The sequence below is a fragment of the Anas acuta genome, chromosome 11, assembly GCF_963932015.1.
Source record: "Anas acuta chromosome 11, bAnaAcu1.1, whole genome shotgun sequence".
In the NCBI taxonomy this organism is placed as follows: domain Eukaryota; kingdom Metazoa; phylum Chordata; class Aves; order Anseriformes; family Anatidae; genus Anas; species Anas acuta.
In genome coordinates, this window is record NC_088989.1 from 14652058 (window position 1) to 14671606 (window position 19549).

At 41.1% G+C, this 19549-nt stretch overlaps 1 protein-coding gene across 13 annotated transcripts in view; it reads left to right on the plus strand.

Annotated features, from left to right (window-relative positions):
• Positions 1–19549, plus strand: part of PBRM1 (polybromo 1) — a 59566-nt gene that overhangs the window by 14032 nt on the left and 25985 nt on the right. For all 13 annotated transcript variants that reach the window (XM_068694716.1, XM_068694719.1, XM_068694717.1 and 10 more), the window contains 8 exons: positions 94–185; positions 4661–4877; positions 11001–11142; positions 11837–11934; positions 12172–12448; positions 14470–14575; positions 15329–15971; positions 18424–18635. In XM_068694716.1, coding sequence (XP_068550817.1) covers positions 94–185; positions 4661–4877; positions 11001–11142; positions 11837–11934; positions 12172–12448; positions 14470–14575; positions 15329–15971; positions 18424–18635 — 1787 coding nt within the window. The remainder of the gene's footprint in view (positions 1–93; positions 186–4660; positions 4878–11000; positions 11143–11836; positions 11935–12171; positions 12449–14469; positions 14576–15328; positions 15972–18423; positions 18636–19549) is intronic.

The window sequence follows — 19549 nt, forward strand, 5'->3', positions numbered from 1 at the left end:
AGGATGGCTGTTAATGGTGGTTTGATAATGAGAAACTTTTGCTATTTTTTATTTCTGAAATCTCTTTCTTTCTTTGTTTTCTTTTTTTTGTAGTAACAAAAGATCAGCCCAGGGGGATCGTTTATCAGCAATTACTATGGCATTGCAGTATGGATCAGAAAGTGATGAGGATGCAGCTTTGGCTGGTAGGAACTGAAATGCTGTTTTATTTTCTTTAATTAAAGTATTTGGAATAAGCAAAACTGTACAGCTGATCTCTTCAAGTATCTTTATTGCAAAAACATTTTGTAGTGTTTCAAAACTCAATTTATAATTCTGTGAAATCCAGTCCCTGTTTCCTCTTAAATATGAATTTATAAACGTGCAGCTGGTAAGATGGGGTAGGCCAAACTGTCTTGTGTGTCTTGAATTTAGCATGTATATTTCCGAGTATACTTGGGTGTTCCTTGCTATAAAAGATGCACAGTGCTGTGTTTGTTTGAGAGGAATCTCACGCTTGCTCGTTCTGATTTATATTCTCTTGCTGTCTTGTGCCATTGGGTCTGTCTGAACCTGTCCCTCAGGCAGATCAACACTACCTCTCAACTTGGTGTCATCTGCAGACTTACTGAAGGTACACTCTATCCCCTCATCTAGGTCATCAATAAAGATATTAAATGAGATAGGCCCCAGTACCGACCCCTGGGGGACACCACTTGTAACAGGGTGCCAGCTGGACTTAACTCCATTAACCACAACACGCTGGGCATGGCTCTTCAGCCAGTACTTTACCCAGAGAAGAGTGTACGTGTCCAGGCCACGGGCAGACAATTTCCCCAGGAGAATACTGTGGGAGACTGTGTCGAAGGCTTTGCTGAAGTCTAGGTAGACTACATCACCAGCCCTTCCCTCATCTACCAGTCTGGTCACACGGTTGTAGAAGGAGGTGAGGTTGGACAAGCACAACCTGCCTTTCATGAACCCATGCTGGCTGGGCCTGATCCCCTGGATGCCATGCATGCGCTGTGTGATCTCATCCAAGATGATTTGCTCCATAACTTTCCCTGGAGCTGAGGTCAGGCTGACAGGCCTGTAGTTCCCTGAATCCTCCTTATGGCCCTTCTTGTAGATGGGAGTCACATCAGCAAGCCTCCAGTGCTCTGGGAGCTCTCCAGATAACCAGGAACGCTGATAAATGGTGGAAAACCTGCCAGTCACCTCTGCCAGCTCCCTCAGCGCCCTAGGGTGGAGCCCGTCTGGTCCCATGGACTTGTGACATTCCAGATGGAGGAGCAGGTCTCTAACTGTCTCTTTCTGGATCACAGGGGCTGATTCTCTACCTGAATCACAGGGGATGTTCAGGTCAGGGCGTAAAGTACCCTGAGCATAACTGATCCGACTATTAAAGACAGATGTAAAGGTGTTGAGAACCTCAGCCTTTTCCTTATCTTCAGTGATCACATTCCCTGCTTTATCAAGTAAAGGATGGAAATTGTCCTTGCTTCTTCTCTTACTGTTAATATATTTGTAAAAGGATTTCTTGTTCTCTTTTACTGCAGTGGCCAATCTGAGTTCAAGCTGGACTTCTGCCTTTATAACTTCCTCTCTGCTTATCTTAGTAACTTCTTTGTAGCTGCCCCAAGTAAGCTGTCCCTTCTTCCAGGATGTAGACTCTTTTTTTTTCACCTGGAGTCTCAACAAAAGTTCCTGGTTTACCCATGTTGGTCTTCTTCCCCTCCGGCTTGCCTTACGGGACTCAGGAACAGTCTGCTCCCGTGCCTTTGAGACTTCCTTCTTGAGGAGCACCCAGGCTTCCTGGATGCCTTTGCCCTTCAGGAGTGACTCTCAAGGGACCCCTACAACAAATGTCCTGAACAGGTCAAAGTCACCTTCCAGAAGTTCAAGATAGCAGATATAGATACAGAGAGTTAAATCTGTGAGCCTCTTTGGTTGTAGCAGTTGCCTAAGCAGTGAACAATCAGTTTCCAACATGGAGTTTATCCGCACAGTTTCAGAGGCTGTCATGATGTAAAGGAGATTGTAGAAGATTTCCAGCTCAAATGTACTCAATATGAACAGCTTCTGCAGCTACCTGAAGTATAGATATGTAAAGACAGGCATAAAAGGTCATTATAAATTACTTGTTTATAAGTATTTCATGTCAAGTCTGGATGCTGCTCTTGGCTGTACTAGAATCTGGCTTCGGTTACATCTTGAGCATTCATTGTTATCTACGTGCTTTGGGACCTTGGGAGATATTGATTAAAGCAAACTACTTGCTGAGTAAAGACTAAGTTTCTTCCATATACATTTATATGCTTTCCTAACTCTGTTCCTTCCCTGCTGTAGCACTGTGTAAGCGTACACGTATGCTTTACTGCATATTTCTGCTGTACCTGCTCACTGTAGTTGTGGTAACAGCTGCGTGAAAGAGGAGTAACTGACTGTTCCTCTGTGCTGCCAGCGTGTTCCCTGGAGACCTGGTGCTACTGAATGCTGAAGAATCTGCGGTCTTGCATTATGTGGCTGGTTGTACAGCCAAATGTGGATTTTTGTCTTCTGATCCAAATAGTAACTTCTTCAGTTCTCGAGATAATGTGTTTCCTGTTATTCAGAAAATGCTAATGTTCTACTATGTAAGAATATATAATGGTTGGAACACATCTTTCAAAGAGCATAAATGTTATAATGAAAATATTTGTAGTTGTATTCTGATGTGTTACATAGACACTTTCCTTTTAGTGCTTGTTTAATTTACTGAGATTTCATTTTGGTGAATGTCTTGTGTTCCACTTCTTACACCAAGGAAGTACATTTCTTGTTTAGGGTATTGAACTGCTTTTTTGTTGTCTGCCATGTCACAGAATATTAGCATGCTTGTTTCTTGTTTCTCTCACATAAAAACAAGTTCTCCTTTTTTCTATTCTGTTCCTTTTTGATGGAGCAGTCAGAACTGAACTGTTTGAGTAAACAATAGCAAAGACAGTATTTTGTTGCATATTCTACTTCGGAAATTTATTTTACTTGGTAGCTGTCTCTAGCCATCAGGATTTATCTCTGCATTCAGACTGGTATGTTAGGTGCGGGGAAGAAGACAGAGTGTTGTCTTCAGTCTTTTGTTTCTACCTGAGTGATTCTGTCCAGCTCCTGCTTTGCAGGCTGCTGTAGTAGCTGCTCTGCCATTATGCGATGCTGCTTGGAATACACGCGTCTGATAATTTTAAGCATCTCCTCTGAATTAGTAATGAACGTCTGTGTAGTGTTTGCGCATCTGCTGTGGTCTGCTTGTGTTTTAGCTTGCGTCTAGCTTGTCTGGTACACTCGTGTAGATCTGCAGTGTCAGACTGCAGAGGAAAAATGATAGTACTATGTTGATATGCAGTCAGAATGTCCTCTGGCTTTGTCATCATTTCAATACATCTTTACTGAAATCGAGTAGAAAATTTGAAACTTTGCCAGCCTCTATTGAGCAATAATGAAAATGCCAGCTGGAAACTTGGCTTGAGCGTTAGAGAACTGTCTTTTTGTGTAACTGAATTATCCAGCATGTCACCTGCCAAGCTTTCCTCTAAATTGGGATTCGTAAGAGAGCAAACAAGGATGAATAAATAGCTGTGTATGCAAAAACACATAGATTTTATTACTATGCCTGTCTGCAAGGTACAAATTATGCCAACTGTGTTACAGTGCAGTAGAAGCATTGGCCATTTATTGCTTCCCATCCTATATTTCTGTTGCCAGTGTTTTTTCATTCCGTCTGTGTTTCTGTTGCTCAGTAACATTTACTGCAGATGAAATTAGGAGAAATGTTACTTCATCAGAGTAGCTCTTTTGTTCGTCCTAATCCTGAAGCATAATACGTGCTTCATAAAGACAATAGGAAAAGTCTGCTATGAACATTTTATACTACAGTATTTATTGATTTTCGAATTATTATAGAACTAGCATAAAATGTTTATTTCTCTTTCACTTTCTGCATATTAAAGGTGAGCTGTAGTGTCAGACTTGCTTGTTAAAGTTCAGATTTTTTTTTTACTTGAGCCAGGATTATTATGCAATTACTATATCATGAGATTACTATTTAAAAGATTACAAAAGTTCTGAAGTAATCTTTTTTGATATATATTCAAAAATTCATTTCTATTTCAGCCATATTCCCTAACAGACTAAAGACCTTTGAAAATTCTAGATATGGTTTTTCAGTTCATATTCTTGTAGTGTACTCCAGTCAGATAGCAGAATCACAGTGGTTCGATGTACAAATGTATTTGGTACGGATATTGGTAGTAATGGTTTGACTGGTAAATAAGGGTGTAGCTGTTTTTACAGGTAGTGTGCTTGAATAGTCCTGTTTAGTATGAACACTTCTGCATGCTTCTATATGTAGAGTTTATTACCAGTGACTGAACTGAAGGCTCATCTGATAAGAGAACTTGCTATTTAGATAAAGTGTGTTGTTTGTTTGTTTTTGTTTTTTCCCATCAGCTTGGGGCTTGTGAGGTGTAGCCATTTGTGAAGTCCTTTTCTGGCTTGTGAATCTGACTACTGGAGAGTGGCTGAACACCCTCAACTGAGGGTCTGCATTTTGTTCCAGTTTAGTTCTCTATTTGAAAAGTCGTTAAAAAAATCACTCTGACTTGTCCTGCTGAGAGTTTCTCATTTTTCCTTTCTCTCTGTGCAGCTGCTGCTCGTTATGAAGAAGGAGAATCTGAAGCTGAGAGCATTACTTCTTTCATGGACACTTCTAATCCTCTTTATCAGCTTTATGATACAGTTAGAAGTTGCCGAAATAATCAGGGCCAGCTCATATCTGAACCCTTTTTCCAGTTGCCCTCTAAGAAAAAGTATCCTGATTATTACCAGCAAATTAAAACACCTATTTCATTGCAGCAGATCAGGTAAGAAAATGCAAACTGCCTCTGGTGCGATACTATTCAAAGGCTCCTTTCATTTCCAGCATCCTTAATTGCGGTCAAGTTGCTGACCTCTCATGTAACGATACCATTTTTCCTCTGTGCTTTGTTGCTGCTTGTTTTGTGTCAGTCTGCATCAGTCTTCTAATCATCTTTTATCAATGGCTGCCATCCATGGGTTTATTTTCCACAGTGTTTCATTAGGAATGTGCCCAGGTAGTTGCCATATCAATAATTCTGAAGGTGAGGTGCACAGCAGATGTGAAAGCTTCTGCAGAACACTCTGTTATTCCCTTCCCTTTATCCTGATGGCATGGTTACCTCTTACTGCCATGTTTCTTAAATCAATAGTCTTCAGCAATGCAAACTGTGGAAAGGTGTTTGCAATTATATTCCTTCTGTTTAGGTCACAGTCTAATTGTAGAGAATAATTATTTTCTTTCATGATGTAGTTAGTCTGGAGTAAAGTGCTAATGTAGCACACTGTTCATAAATCTGTGAGCCCTGAAAGATTCCTCAGCTGCCAGAGCACAGCTGTGGGATAAAAACATGTAAAAAGAGCAGTGAGCTTATCTCAGGCCACTAAAGCCCAGAATAATATGCACACCATGTTAGCTCCATCGTGTATCAAGGTGCTGAGTGCATTAACAAGTCTTCATGGCCCTGACTAGCTTCAGGTGGCCCTGGCTTCCTTCCCAGGAACCTGGGAGCCCCATTTAAGGCCCTGCCTGAGCTACATGGTAGGAGTGCTGGTCTCCAGCCCACCACAGTCATGCCTCTGCCTGGCTGTGGACCCCCACTGATACCCCCGCACTGACCCAGACCTGACCTGTGGACTGACTTCCTGGCATTGCCTTGGGCCTCTGTGGATGAGTTTAGGCACTGCCTGCACTGTGTCTGCTGACTGTGTCTGATCCTGCCCTGCAAGCTTGGCTTCCTGGCCTCACCTCACACCTGCCTCATCACCAAAAGTTGTCTGGGTGGTCTGCATCTGGGTCAAACCTGATTGCTTGTAGCTGGCAAGGCCCCTGCCCTGCTGCCCATGTTGATGTGCTTGGCTCCCCTTCCCACAGGGAAGAGCCAGCTATTCCTGCTCTAAAGCACGTCTTGTATCCTCGTGTATAAAGTTATGCTAAAACATCTTCCTTTAGAGTAGAGTGCATTACAGCCATAGGAAATGGAGTTGAAAACCAGGTCTGCAGGAGAGGTGTGACAGTGTTTGGTAAAGCAATAGTTCTTCTTCAGTGGGTCCTCACACTGCTAGTGTGTTTATAATAGTTCTGTAAATTATACCGTAATACAATCTGCTAGATTTGGTATACTTGTTTTATTACCTTCCAGTTTAACAAAGATACTGCTTATTAAACCTTTTTCTTACCTGTCTGACAGTGTTATTCGTGTTTTGGGGGGCAAGTGCAGAGATACAATATTGGTTAGCTGTCCATCAGTGGCTTTAAATATGTTTTTCTTATGTCTTAATACAACTGTTGGCTTGGCAAAGGAATCATCTTTTCTTGAATGAAGCATAAAACACATTTGTTGGAAAAAAGATGAAATTGAGAACATCACTGGCAATTCTCAGGGAGCTTTTTGTCTGAATGTACCAAAGGGTGTTTGTTCTAATTATGTATATGTGGATTTAATTGGGAGAAACCTTGTTTTGAAAATGTACTTGGTATCAGGAGAAATAATTTGCCATAGGGAGGCAGCTGTTACTCTACTTTCCTTACAGAGTAGGCAGGGTGCATCTTGCTGTCTGAGCAAAAATGATGCTCAGATGTATATACAGAACTTTTAAAAAAGATGGCATTTCTCATTGCCTGAGAGCTTAGAAAACAAAAAGTACAGTCTTCTTAGAAATAGTAATTTTAATACACGAGTTAAATTATGATATTTATAATAGTCTACATTGTTTTAGCAAATTCTGAAATTCAATTATTGTTTAAATTGCCACATAATCTTCTCATACTATGCTTAAGAAGCCTTAAAGTCATGAATATATGTACTAAATTGCTACGCTTTAGGGAAAACTGAAGCAATCATGGTTTTACTGATATTACAGCCATGCCTTTAGGTATTCAAAATAACCACTCCATAGGGGTGGAGAGGTAGGATTTCTTGGCTTGGGGTGGAGGGAGGCACTTTTGTGTGTTTGGAGATGCACGTTCAAGGAGTACCTCTGTTCATAGACAGGGACAGAGGAGTTAATTGTCCTAGCACAAAACTGAAGGTGTTAGAGAGTACAGCCTGGCATTCCAGTCTCATACCATTTTCTGCATTGGCATCTGGATACTTGGGCTATGTACTGTCAGAGTGGACTGTGAAAAGGGAGCCAAGTATTTCCTTTTCCCTCTTTCCCCTGCCCCAGTCTGCTGTCACTATAAATTTTGCAGCTAATCCTGTATTTCAGGAGTCTGTGTTTGTTAAATGCAGGAAAATCCTTGCTCAGTGATTTATGATAACTACAGGGAGAGTATCACAGGTGTGGGTGTGCTTTGTTTGCTTGTTTTAATGAGATGCAGATTATAACCATCCCAACCTCCTGAGCGCTTTGAGCACTAAGAGCCTCAGTGACTCGAGCTGAGTGCTGATCCCAGGCTGATTCTGGATGCGGGAGGTAATCCTGCTTGAGTTTCCTGCTAGTTTCCTCATGCCATGCTCTTTACAGAAATACAGAATAGTTGGGGTTGGAAGGGAGACCGTCCCCTCCAGCCACCTCATCAAGCAGGGTCACCCAGAGCAGCTTGCCCTGGGCTGTTCCCGGTTGGCTTTGGAGCATTTTCCCTGATGGAGACTCCTCAACTGACCTGGGTGACCAGTGCTAGTGTTTTACCATCCTCACAGTTTTTTTGTTGCTGTTTTTTTGTTTGTTTGTTTGCTATTTGTTTGTTTTTAAAAAGTTTTTTTTTTATTGTGTTCAGATAGTATTTCCTGTGTTTCAGTTTTTGCTTCTTGTCCTGTCAGTGGGCACTGCTGAGATGAGTTTGGCTCCTTCTTCGTTCCTTCCCATCGGGTGTTTATCCACACTGATAAGACACCCCCCAAACCGACTCAAGGACAACAAACCACAGAGCTGCAGAACAAGGATATCCCCTTTAAAAATGACACTATGAAGGCTGTGCTTTTTAAGGGGTGGTAGAAGGACATGGTATGCAGGATATTTTGCAAACTTAGCATGGCTAAAATTCTCTTAATTCAACAGCTGGAGGGATAGTCAGGAAGCAACGCAGGAACACACAGAACGTGCTATTATATTAGGTGGAACACAAGTGCTGGATCCTGGCGTGCTTACAAGAACTGTGATACTCATTACATTTTATAGTGTTAGTAAATACGATCCTGAAGGCAAGTGAATCAGCCTTTCCTCCACCAGGGAATTCCCTGGCAGCTGTCCTCGCCTGATCTGCATGTGAGAGGCGTGTGTGTGTGCAGGGGCACTGCAAGCATCACCTTTATTGGCATGCCCCAGTGTCTTCTGCTCTAGGAAGCTAGGGGCCACAGCTGGGGTTTAAAAAAAAAAAAAAAAAGAGTGGATCTAGCATAAAGCACAGTTGGTTTTGTGTGACATCCACTTCTTGAGTGTTTTTTTGTGTTTTTTTTTTTTAAATGTGCTTTTCTTATGAATGTTCATTCAGTTGTATGTGACATGGGAATTTAAACTTCACATTTTACTGCACTAGAGTGGATTGAGATTCTCTTTAAACTGAAATTAGTTCTGGCTTTTGTTACCTTGAGCTTAATTACTTGAGTTGAATTTATAATAAAAATGATCATCTAGTGAATAGAACTTGAAAGAGTAGAGACTGCTATCTGGGCTAGTCTGAATGTTTATATAAATAACAGCTTAAACCTATTACAAGTTAACGTAAGCATAACTTTTTTTTTTTTTTCAAATATTTTATTATTACATTGACTTTTGGAAAAATAATATGTCACTGTTATGGTTTGCTTAATTTATGAATGTGCCAACTGGGAAAATGTTAGTTTTGGCCTCGCTTTGCAAAATAAACTGATGTTTATAAAATTCTTCTGTTACAAGATTGACAACTATTAGAGAGCCTCCAAAGGAGGACCACGAAGATGGGGAAGAGTCTGGAGGGCAACACTCATGGGGAGCGGCTGAGGGCCCTGGGTTTGCTCAGCCCAGAGCAGAGCAGGCTGAGGGGAGGCCTCATGGCGGCCTGCAGCTCCCTCACGAGGGGAGCGGAGGGGCAGGCGCTGAGCTCTGCTCTCTGGGGACAGTGACAGGACCTGAGGGGGATGGCATGGAGCTGGGACAGGGGAGGGTCAGGCTGGTGTTAGGGAAAGGTTCTGCTCCCAGAGGTGGTCGGGCACTGGGACAGGCTGCCCTGGGCAGTGGGCATGGCACAGAGTTGCTGGAGCTCAAGGGGTGTTTAGGCAGCGCTCTCAGCCATCAGGTCTGAGTTTTGGTGGTCCTGTGTGGAGCCAGGAGCTGGTGGCTCCCTTCCAATGCAGGATATTCTATGATTCTCTGATAATATTCTAAATTGAGAAGAGGCATGGTACTTGAGTTCTGCTGAGTTTGAGTATAATTAACTTCTCTGAATAGCCTTAATTAATCACCCCATTGTTCACTGACAGCAAGTGTGTTGAAGAGGATCATAAGGTAGGAGGTTATTTGCAGGCTGTAACAGGATTACTTTTGCACCTCTGGATTTTTCATTCTTCATGTGTGTGGTTGCAAGTTGTCTGTCTTTGAAAACCATGTGGGCTAAGTCTTGATTCTACTTCTGTGGTCAGGCCTTTGATGAATTCAACTGTGAATGTAGGTTGTTTGCTTAAAATCAGACGGACTGCACATCATGTATCTAGTTGTGGATAAGCATACAGTAATAGAAGCAAGATTTTATTTGATAGTAAGGTAATTTGGATGACAGCTCAGCCTTCTATAAGACAGTGTTTCCTCGTTTTGTCTTCTGACTCTGGGTTAAGATTTAATGGAGTAAGAATTAAGCTGCTTTTCTTCACTCGTGAGCTACTGTCAGAGTCTTCACTTCTCTATCAGCTTAAAAATTCTGCTTCTGTAGAGTCATGAGGAAGAAGAGAATTAATTTTCATAGTATGGTATAAGACTAACAGCAACTTCATATGTTTCTATGCATTGTGGTGCTTGAGGATTAGGTTGCAGTACCACAACGTGCATATGTCACTGCCTAAATGCACACATGAAGCTAGTGTAAGATACTGAGGCATGCGGAATAAGTGGTACATTTTAGATGCTTCATGTGACAGTGGTGTTCTGGAGTCTGCATAAGCAATCCCAGATTTAGTAGTGTCAAGTGGCTTGACACTCTACAGAATTTTCTTGCAGGTTTTATTGATCAGGCTTGCTGGTGCAGGTTTTCTTTTAAGCCTTTCTATTCCACGTTTTCTCAAGTTCTTAATGATGCTTTATCTTTTGCAATACCAACAAGAGCTTGTGTGCTGAAGTCCTGTAATGGCTTGTTAACATTTTGTTGGACTCGAAGAACTCATTTGTACATTTCACTCCATAGATTTTGCTTTCTGTACCAGCCACCATTCAGATTAGCTGGAAAAAATGTAGTGTGGCCTCTAATATTTGTTACCAGATGATGGCAAGAGCATGGGTTGGACTCTGTATTTACATCCTGAATATGTAGGAGCATACGCATCACAAGTTAGTGGTCTTTTGGGAAAAACAGTCCTGTATGTAATGAGTAGCAACAAATAATTTTCTCCACATCTTAAATCTAGGATATTTGTCCATTTTTTTTTCTCATAGACATTGAGGGAACTCAAGTTCTTTGGATCTGAGAGAAAAGGCAATTACTACAGACATAGGTAGCTGGCATCCAGGAAACACGCGGTTAGTTGGATGTTTCCTGCAAGAAAATTCTGTAGATCTGGAAATACACCTGCACTTCTCAGTAGTTTTTATAACAGTAAAACAGTGTAATATTGCTGCAGTAACACCTTGCAATTGTAACAACAGGAGAATATATTGTGTTTCCCTGCCTAACTACAGCTCTCTAGATATTGGATTTCTCATAAAGATGAAAGTGTTTAAGAACTGTTTTGTGGTGTGTAGCTCATGTGGAGTAACTGATTTGTTTGTTTATTTTGCAGAATGAAACTGAAGAACCATGAATATGAAACCTTAGATCAGCTGGAGGCTGATCTGAACTTAATGTTTGAAAATGCCAAGCGCTACAATGTCCCCAATTCTGCCATCTATAAGAGAGTACTGAAAATGCAGCAAGTTATGCAGGTATCTGGAATAGAACAATCAAAAGGATGTAACTTGTTATGTGAATTTATTTCCCTAATGAATAATTTTCCAAAACAATTTTGAACTAGACTCATATTTGCAGTAGTATTTTCTTGGTTGTGATCAGCTTGCTGATAGTATCTTGTGTCTTCTACCATGTCGTGCAATGGTTAAAAAGTAGTCTGAAAATTGCTTCCAGAAGTAGTTGATATCAGATGCTTAAGAGGTGAAGTATGGGAGTGAAGAGCATCATTGGGTAATTTTTCTCCAGTACACCTGCTGCCTTGTGTGCTTTCTCTTGGTCACTCTAATTCCTTACCGTGACTATTTTAAGTTGGGAGAAAATTGAAAAAATGCTGGGGTTTTTTGTTTGTTTTTGTTAAGGGTTTACAGTTAAATACAGGTTGTTGGTAATTAAATACTGTTACTAAGATAGTTTAAATTTCATGAAGTGTTGAATTCAGATTGTTCATTCAACAGTTTTTCTAGCAGATGAAAAGGATTATACCACTATTTAAATCGGCAAACTTGCATTAAATAAATCGCTGGAAATATTTTGATGGTGCATGTGTCCTTACACATGTAAAATCCATAGCTTCATCTTACTGTATGTATCTGATCTGTTCTGGAGTTTAATGTTGTTCTGAAAATGTCCAGCAGTGAGTTCGGCTTCAGGGATTTGTCGTTTCTTCAGGCAAAGAAGAAGGAGCTTGCTAGGAGAGATGACATTGAGGATGGTGACAGTATGATTTCTTCTGCTACATCGGATGCTGGAAGCTCAAAAAGGAAAAGGTATGTACTTCTATAGTTTTCTGCAAACCTTTACATTACTACTTTCTTCTGGTGGACGAAAACCTGGACATGAGCCAGCAGTGTGTGCTTGCAGCCCAGGCAGCCAACTGTGCCCTGGGCTGCATGAAAAGAGGAGTGGCCAGCAGGGCGAGGGAGGTGATTGTGCCTTTTATTCTTTTATACTCTTTTATTCTTTTATTCTCTTCCTTTTTCTTCTTCCTCTACTTAACCTAACAGTAAAAAGAATATGCGAAAGCAACGAATGAAGATCTTATACAATGCAGTTCTGGAAGCTCGAGAATCAGGCACAGGCAGACGGCTCTGTGATCTGTTTATGGTTAAGCCATCCAAAAAGGACTATCCAGATTATTATAAAATTATCTTAGAGCCAATGGATTTGAAAATGATTGAACACAACATCCGCAACGATAAGTATGTAGGGGAAGAAGCAATGATTGAAGATATGAAGCTCATGTTCCGAAATGCAAGGCATTATAATGAGGAAGGCTCCCAGGTACTGTTTTGTTCTGCAGTCACGCTTACCTTTCTCCATTTTTTGCAGACGTAGGATTTATATTTGAATTTTTAACTATTACTCCCAGGATTTGTTTATTGAATTTAAATAGAAACGTAACTTCTTCTCTCCGCTGGTACTTTAGAATATGGTCGTATAAACATGAAAAGCAATATGCTCCCATGTAATAGTATATTTTTTAGCTGAAGGTTAGACTTATTTCCTGTTAGCTAGCTTTTTTCCTTCACTTCAGAAAATGTCAGCTGAATATTTCCTTCCTAGTATGTTCACAAAAAAAAACAAACGTCTGGTTATTAAATTTTCATTATTTATCACATGAAGGTATTTGCACTGTGAAGGGTCACCAGAACATGTTCTGATGCACAGAACCACTGAGAAGGGATGTCTTCCTTTATTGGAAGGAAACCAACTTCGTTATCATGGAAGTGGAGAATAAGTAGTCTGAAATGAATATGCTTGTCACTTATGAATATTTTGCGAACCTCATAAAGTTCAACAAGGCCAAAGGCAAGGTCCTGCACCTGGGTCAGGGCAATCCCAAGCACAACTACAGGCTGGGCAGAGAACGGATCGGGAGCAGCTCTGATGATAAGGACCCGTGGGTGCTGGTTGATCAGAAGCTCACCATGAGCCAGCGATGTGTGCTTGCAGCCCTGAAAGCCAGCCCTATCCTGGGCTGCACCAAAAGCAGTGTGGGCAGCAGGGAGAGGGAGGGGATTGTGCCCCTCTGCTCTGCTCTCGTGAGACCCCACCTGGAGCCCTGCGCTCAGCTCTGGGACCCCAGCATAAGAACATGTGCATGCTAGACCAAGTCCAGAGGCAGCTGTGAAGATGAACAAGGGGCTGGAGCACCTCTTCTGTGAAAACAGGCTGAAGGAGTTGGGGCTGTTCAGCCTGGAAAAGAGAAGGCTACAGTGAGACCTTCCAGTGGCCTTCCAGTGCCTAAAGGGGACTACAGGAAAGCTGGGGAGGGACTCTTTGTCAGGGGTGTAGTGATAGGACAAGGGTAATGGCTTTAAACTGAAAGAGGGGAGGTTTAGATTAGATATAAGGAAGAAATTCTTCACTTAGAGGGCAGTGAGGCCCTGGCCCAGGCTGCCTAGAGAAGCTGTGGCTGCCCCATCCCTGGCAGTGCCCAAGGCCAGGCTGGATGGGGTTTTTGGCAGCCTGGGCTGGTGGGAGGTGTCCCTGCCCATGGCAGGGGGTTGGAGTTAGATGGGCTTTAAGGTCCCTTCCAACCCAAACCATTCTCTGATTCTATGATTCTATTGTAGGGAACACTAAAAAGAGGGTTAAAAGGTGCTGTATTCATAAGCAAAAAGGGCACAGATGGCCATGACATGCTTGGGAACTAAAATTGTGTCTCTCGGTCAGCAAGCTTGATGTTGTGGAACAGAGGAGTGGTAAGAAACTTCCAGTTACTTTTAATGAGGAACTTGATCAGCTAATGTACAGGACTTCATGATCTGGTTTCCTGCCCTGGGCTTGGATGTGAAGACCTAGTAGGATCGTTCTAGTCCTTTCTACCTTGATGGAGTTACTCTGGTTTGAGAGATCGTTGCTGAGCAGAATGATTTGATGTGGAAGTTGATAAGACAACTGAGTCATCCTGTTTTCTGGTCTTTGGAATAGAAAAGTAGTTAGATAAATTATCCAAGATTTATGTTTCACTGATTTGTATTTATCAGTTCTGCTTGTCTCTGTGTGTGTCGAAGGTGTTTATTTGAGAATTAATACCTTCTTTTTAATTGAGTAGTTGGTTTTGCCTTCAAGATTTTCAAAATAACATCTAGATGTTTTGAGGAGACTAGCTCTAAACTCTTCTTTAAGGTCTGTGTATGACCAAATCTCAGCCCTTTGAGACAATAGGAATTGTTGCCATAAAGTTAACCACCTTATATGAGAGCATGTCAGGAAGGGACTTCATACTGTCTGAGGAAAACACAGTAGTAAACCTTGTTTGTTTTTATTTATTTATTTATCACTTGACTAATTAATAGGTATACAACGATGCCCATATGCTGGAAAAGATCCTTAAAGAAAAAAGGAAAGAACTGGGACCCCTACCTGAAGATGATGATGTTGCATCTCCTAAACTAAAGCTAAGTAAGGCAACCTTGTAAATTGCAATGTTTCCACTGAACACTTACCAAATCCAACAATACAAACTTAAGAGACTCATCCTTTCAAAATGGAAGATATATCCTGCGTATTTACATTGTCATGCAAAGTAGAACTTTGTGTTCAAAATTACAATGACAACAATGGTGTTTACATGTGCGTGTTATAAACTGGGGTGATGCATATGGCATTGTCTAAGAAAAGCAACTTAGAACTAAGAAGGAAAACTTCAGAACTGTTGGAATGATCTGACATTGAGGCGTGTGGTGTTACCCAAATGTTATATGCTGCATCGTGTACTCAGTAACACTTCAGTAAAGTGTGGGATTGCTTACAAGGAAGATGCTTCTCAAACTGAGTAAAGCCTTTAGTTTCCCTGCTCAGATACCTGGGATTTCCACAGAATGATGAAGGAAATATGAGGTTTTACTGGAATATTATTGAAAGCCATAAAAAACACAGAAGCAAAGTTTCCAGCAATCTCCATTCTTAGAGCTGTTGCCCTTAAACTGCATTTGCTACTACTCAAACCATATGCTTTCTTAATATCTGTTCAGAACTTAGTAAACTGAAAAGATTAAAACTGCACAGGAAGTGTTAAAGCAAATAACTGCACACAGTTATTTGAGGCATTGTTGACAATAGAACTGTGCAGCTCTTTGGTGCAGTGCAGGTGGTAGACAAAGAAAGTGCTCAGGGTCTGTTTTTGTAATGTTTTTTCTTCTTTTGTCTGCTTAGGTAGAAAAAGTGGCATTTCTCCTAAAAAATCGAAATATATGACTCCAATGCAGCAGAAATTGAACGAAGTGTATGAAGCAGTTAAGAATTACACAGATAAACGAGGCAGGCGACTGAGCGCCATCTTCTTGAGGCTGCCATCTAGGTCTGAGCTTCCTGACTATTACGTAACCATTAAAAAGCCAGTTGACATGGAAAAGATCAGAAGTCATATGATGGCCAATAAGTACCAGGATATTGATTCCATGGTAGAAGACTTTGTAATGATGTTCAATAATGCTTGCACCTACAACGAACCGGAATCTTTGATTTATAAAGATGCCCTGGTCTTACATAAAGTTTTGCTTGAAACTCGGAGAGAGATAGAAGGAGATGAGGATTCTCATGTGCCCAATGTCACTTTGCTAATTCAGGAACTCATCCATAACCTTTTTGTATCTGTTATGAGCCACCAGGATGATGAGGGCAGATGCTACAGTGATTCCTTAGCTGAGATTCCTGCTGTTGATCCCAACTTCCCAAATAAACCTCCTCTGACTTTTGATATTATCCGAAAGAATGTTGAAAGTAATCGCTATAGAAGACTGGACTTGTTCCAGGAGAATATGTTTGAGGTACTGGAGCGGGCAAGAAGGATGAACAGGTGAGCAAAGCCGTGTTTTTCAGATATCTGTTGTCTCACAGCATGTTCTGCGTATTAAGTTTAGACAAACACAGAAGTATTTTAAAGTGTTTGCTTTCCTTTGTGTGGTCATTTAGAAAATTTTGCTCAGTCTGCTCAATCATGTCTTCAGTTGAATGTAAACCAGGTTTACACTAACTTATAAATTGAAAAAACAAAGAGGAAGAGCTCTTCAATTGCTTGACTAGCAGGTTACTCTTCTGGAGCCATCATAGTTGCATGAGTTGTAACATTGTGTGAAAGCTATGAGCACTTGAAACTTCTTGCAGAGTGTCTTGAATTAGGAAAGTCAGTTTTGTTAATATTACTATTATTATGTAAGTTCTCAGAAGTACTCACTGGAAGTGAACAGGCTGTAGAGGAGGGCCAGTGGCAAGTAGTTTTGGTTTCAAGCAGTTGGCTTTCATTTTTCTGCTATTTCAGGACTGGTATATACAGAAATACTGCTTTTAGGTAAACTGTCAAACAAACTGACAGCAGACTAGTAGCTGGAGCATGACTGTGGTGCTGCTTGTTATGAGTAAGCACAGAAATCTGTTGGTAAAGTGAAGCTTTGCTGGGCATCACCTATCCCATATTGGTAGTAGGCAGTGTGCCTCAATTTTGATTAAAATACGTCATGGTTTTCTTGGAAGCATTCTCTTTTGGGTTTTGTTCTGGTTTGCTTTGCTTGCTTATATGGTTGTCCTTTTTTATTTATTTTTTGCTTTTGAAATTACATTTTAGAAGGTTAGGTATTTGCTAAGGGTTCCTGGATGTGCTGCAGCCACATCAAAACTGTTTGTGAATGTTGGCATAGTCAGTGTTTTTGCATCTGTGCTACATTAACACTACTTAGTAGGTCCACATGAGATGGTTTTGCATGTCACACATGCAGGATAAATCCTACACTAGCATGATAAATCTGCTTCCAGGAAAGATTTCGTTGTTTGTTTTTGTTTGTTTGTTTTTAATCAGGGAAGTCTTGGGTAGAAATGTGGCAGGCCTTTTCTAGAGCAAATGAGAGCCAGAATAATGGGATTAAGTTGTCTGTTTTACTGTGCTGGAAAAGGATGGAGGCAGACTCTGAAGGAGAGTGACTGACCTAACATGCAATTTCCCTGATATTTTCTGGCAATTTCCTTGTGAGCTGACAGAAACAGCTTACCTGGGTTAGGTCAAGTAATTTTGTGTTCTTTTTTCTTTCACATTTTGTTAAAGAAACCGGTAGTACTTTCCATTGCAAACTCTCTCTGTTAGTGTTCCACCCAGTGGTGGATTGTTAGATGCTCCCCTGAATCAGGAGGTATCAGAGTAGGCATCAAGCAGGCTGGTAGTGGTGATTGCTCTAATCTGCCTTTTGCCTCACGTTCACAGAGATTTTAAGTTTTGTACCTGGAAAGCTTTCAAAGAAGGCCACAGCCATTTTTAGCAAAGTACCTCTTCAGGGTAAAACAGCCCATAATTGCTCAGTGGTATTCGATTGGAAACTGTTCTCTTGGGTTGCAGAATATCATTGATATTGGCGCTGTTTCATTTCCCAGGACATGTAAACAGCCTCATATAAGCTCCTTCACTCTATATATAATTTTCCTTGCCATATGGAGAACTCTTAACTCAAACGCCAGTTAGACTGCTACTTGAATTTGGCCACTAAGATGATCAGAGGGCTGGAGCACCTCTCCTGTGCTGAAAGGTTGAGGGAACTGGGCTTGTTTAGCTTGGAGAAGAGAAGGCTTCAGGGGGACCTCATTGTGGCTTGAAGGGAGCATATAGATGGGAGGGGAAACGCCTGTTTACATGTGTTGATAGCGATTGGACAAGAGGGAATGGTTTTAAACTAAGACAGAAGACTTAGGCTGGATATTAGGAGGACGTTTTCCACTCAGAGGGTGGTGAGGCACTGGAACAGGTTGCCCAGGGAGGCTGTGGATGCCCCATCCCTGAAGGCATTCAAGGCCAGGCTGGATGCGCCTCTGGGCAGCCTGCTCTGGTGGTTGGCAACCCTGCTCAGAGCAGGGGGATTGAAACCAGCTGGTCTGTATAGTCCTTTTCAACCTAGACCATTCTATAATTCTATGAATTTGGAAAGTAGCACTAGATGCACCTATTTTTTTTTAACTTTCATTTTATAAATACATTTTTTAAAGTGAGGGACAGACAGTGACAAGCAAAATTTAGCCTTTTAGGCTTACCCTTTCAGTTTTAAGCTAGCAGCCAGGTTAGATGCTGAAAGGATCTGTGGTAGAGGTCGTTTTACAAAAAGTCCATAGAGTAGTATGGTAGAAAAACATGATATATTTAAAAAAAAAAGCATTGTTTAAATAGGAGTTTTATTACAAGGTATGGTGGACGATGGCGTGTATTTAGGATTCTGTTTGACTGTGCACAAATTATGTTTCTGGCATGTTGTATTGTACCTACGTTTGTACAGGACGGATTCAGAGATTTATGAAGATGCGGTTGAACTTCAGCAGTTCTTCATTAAAATTCGAGATGAACTTTGTAAAAATGGAGAGATTCTTCTGTCACCTGCTCTCAGCTATACCACCAAGCACCTTCACAATGACGTAGAAAAAGAAAAGAAGGAAAAGCTGCCCAAAGAAATAGAGGAGGATAAGCTCAAAAGAGAGGAGGAGAAGCGAGGTAATTATTTTCTGTTCATTAATATTGAATGTATTGAGAAATATACCTTATATGTATTGTGTATGCTCTGCTGTTGCTGCAGCTTTACTTACTGAAGGGACCTTAATAGTCTGTCTGGTTCTCCACAAAGAGCCTTGTATTTTAAGGTAATGAGAGATGTATTTTATATTGATCCTTATCAGACAGTCCAGATGGCTTTAAAACAGATGCATGTAGATACGAACCTTATGTAAACTCATCACTAGAACATACTGAGGTACCAGTAGTCTTATTCCAAAGATATTACAAAGGAAAAGAACAGTTTTTGATAGGGCTTTCTTTTGCTAATAAGCTTAGCAATAATTGTGAAGGACCTTTGAGTCATTTCTTTTTTGGCACATACCACTTTCCTTGATGTGCTGAAGGTATTATTTGTGATCACACTTTTAACACTGCTAATGAAATGGTATCAAAGTAAGCCTTTTGCATTTGTTACTTGGCTGCTGTGGGTGTGAAGAGGAACAGGCTTTCAACATTTTGTAGGGTAAAAAACCTAATATGAAAGCCCTTTTTTTTCACATTTCCTGACTGTTACTGTGCATATAATGGTTGTGGAGTACGTCAAGGGGAATGAATAAAGCTCTCTAATTGTTCTTTTCCATAGATAGGAGCAAAGCTGTTAGCTCTTTGTCTTCGTTCTGACACAGTTTGTCTTTACATGTGGCACCAAGGTCAGCAGCAGTCAGCTGGTTGCTCCAACCAGGCTCAGGACTGTAAGGGGGCAACAGCTGCAATGTGCTTTTTCTGTCTTCCTGAGATAGCTAAAAACCCCAAAGAAAGCAGAAAGTGACTTTCTGTAGGCTTCTGAGCTCAGTGCTGTCAGCATGTTTCTCTTCTCTTGCCTGAAGGCTTCAGTAAAACTCCTCTGAAGAAGC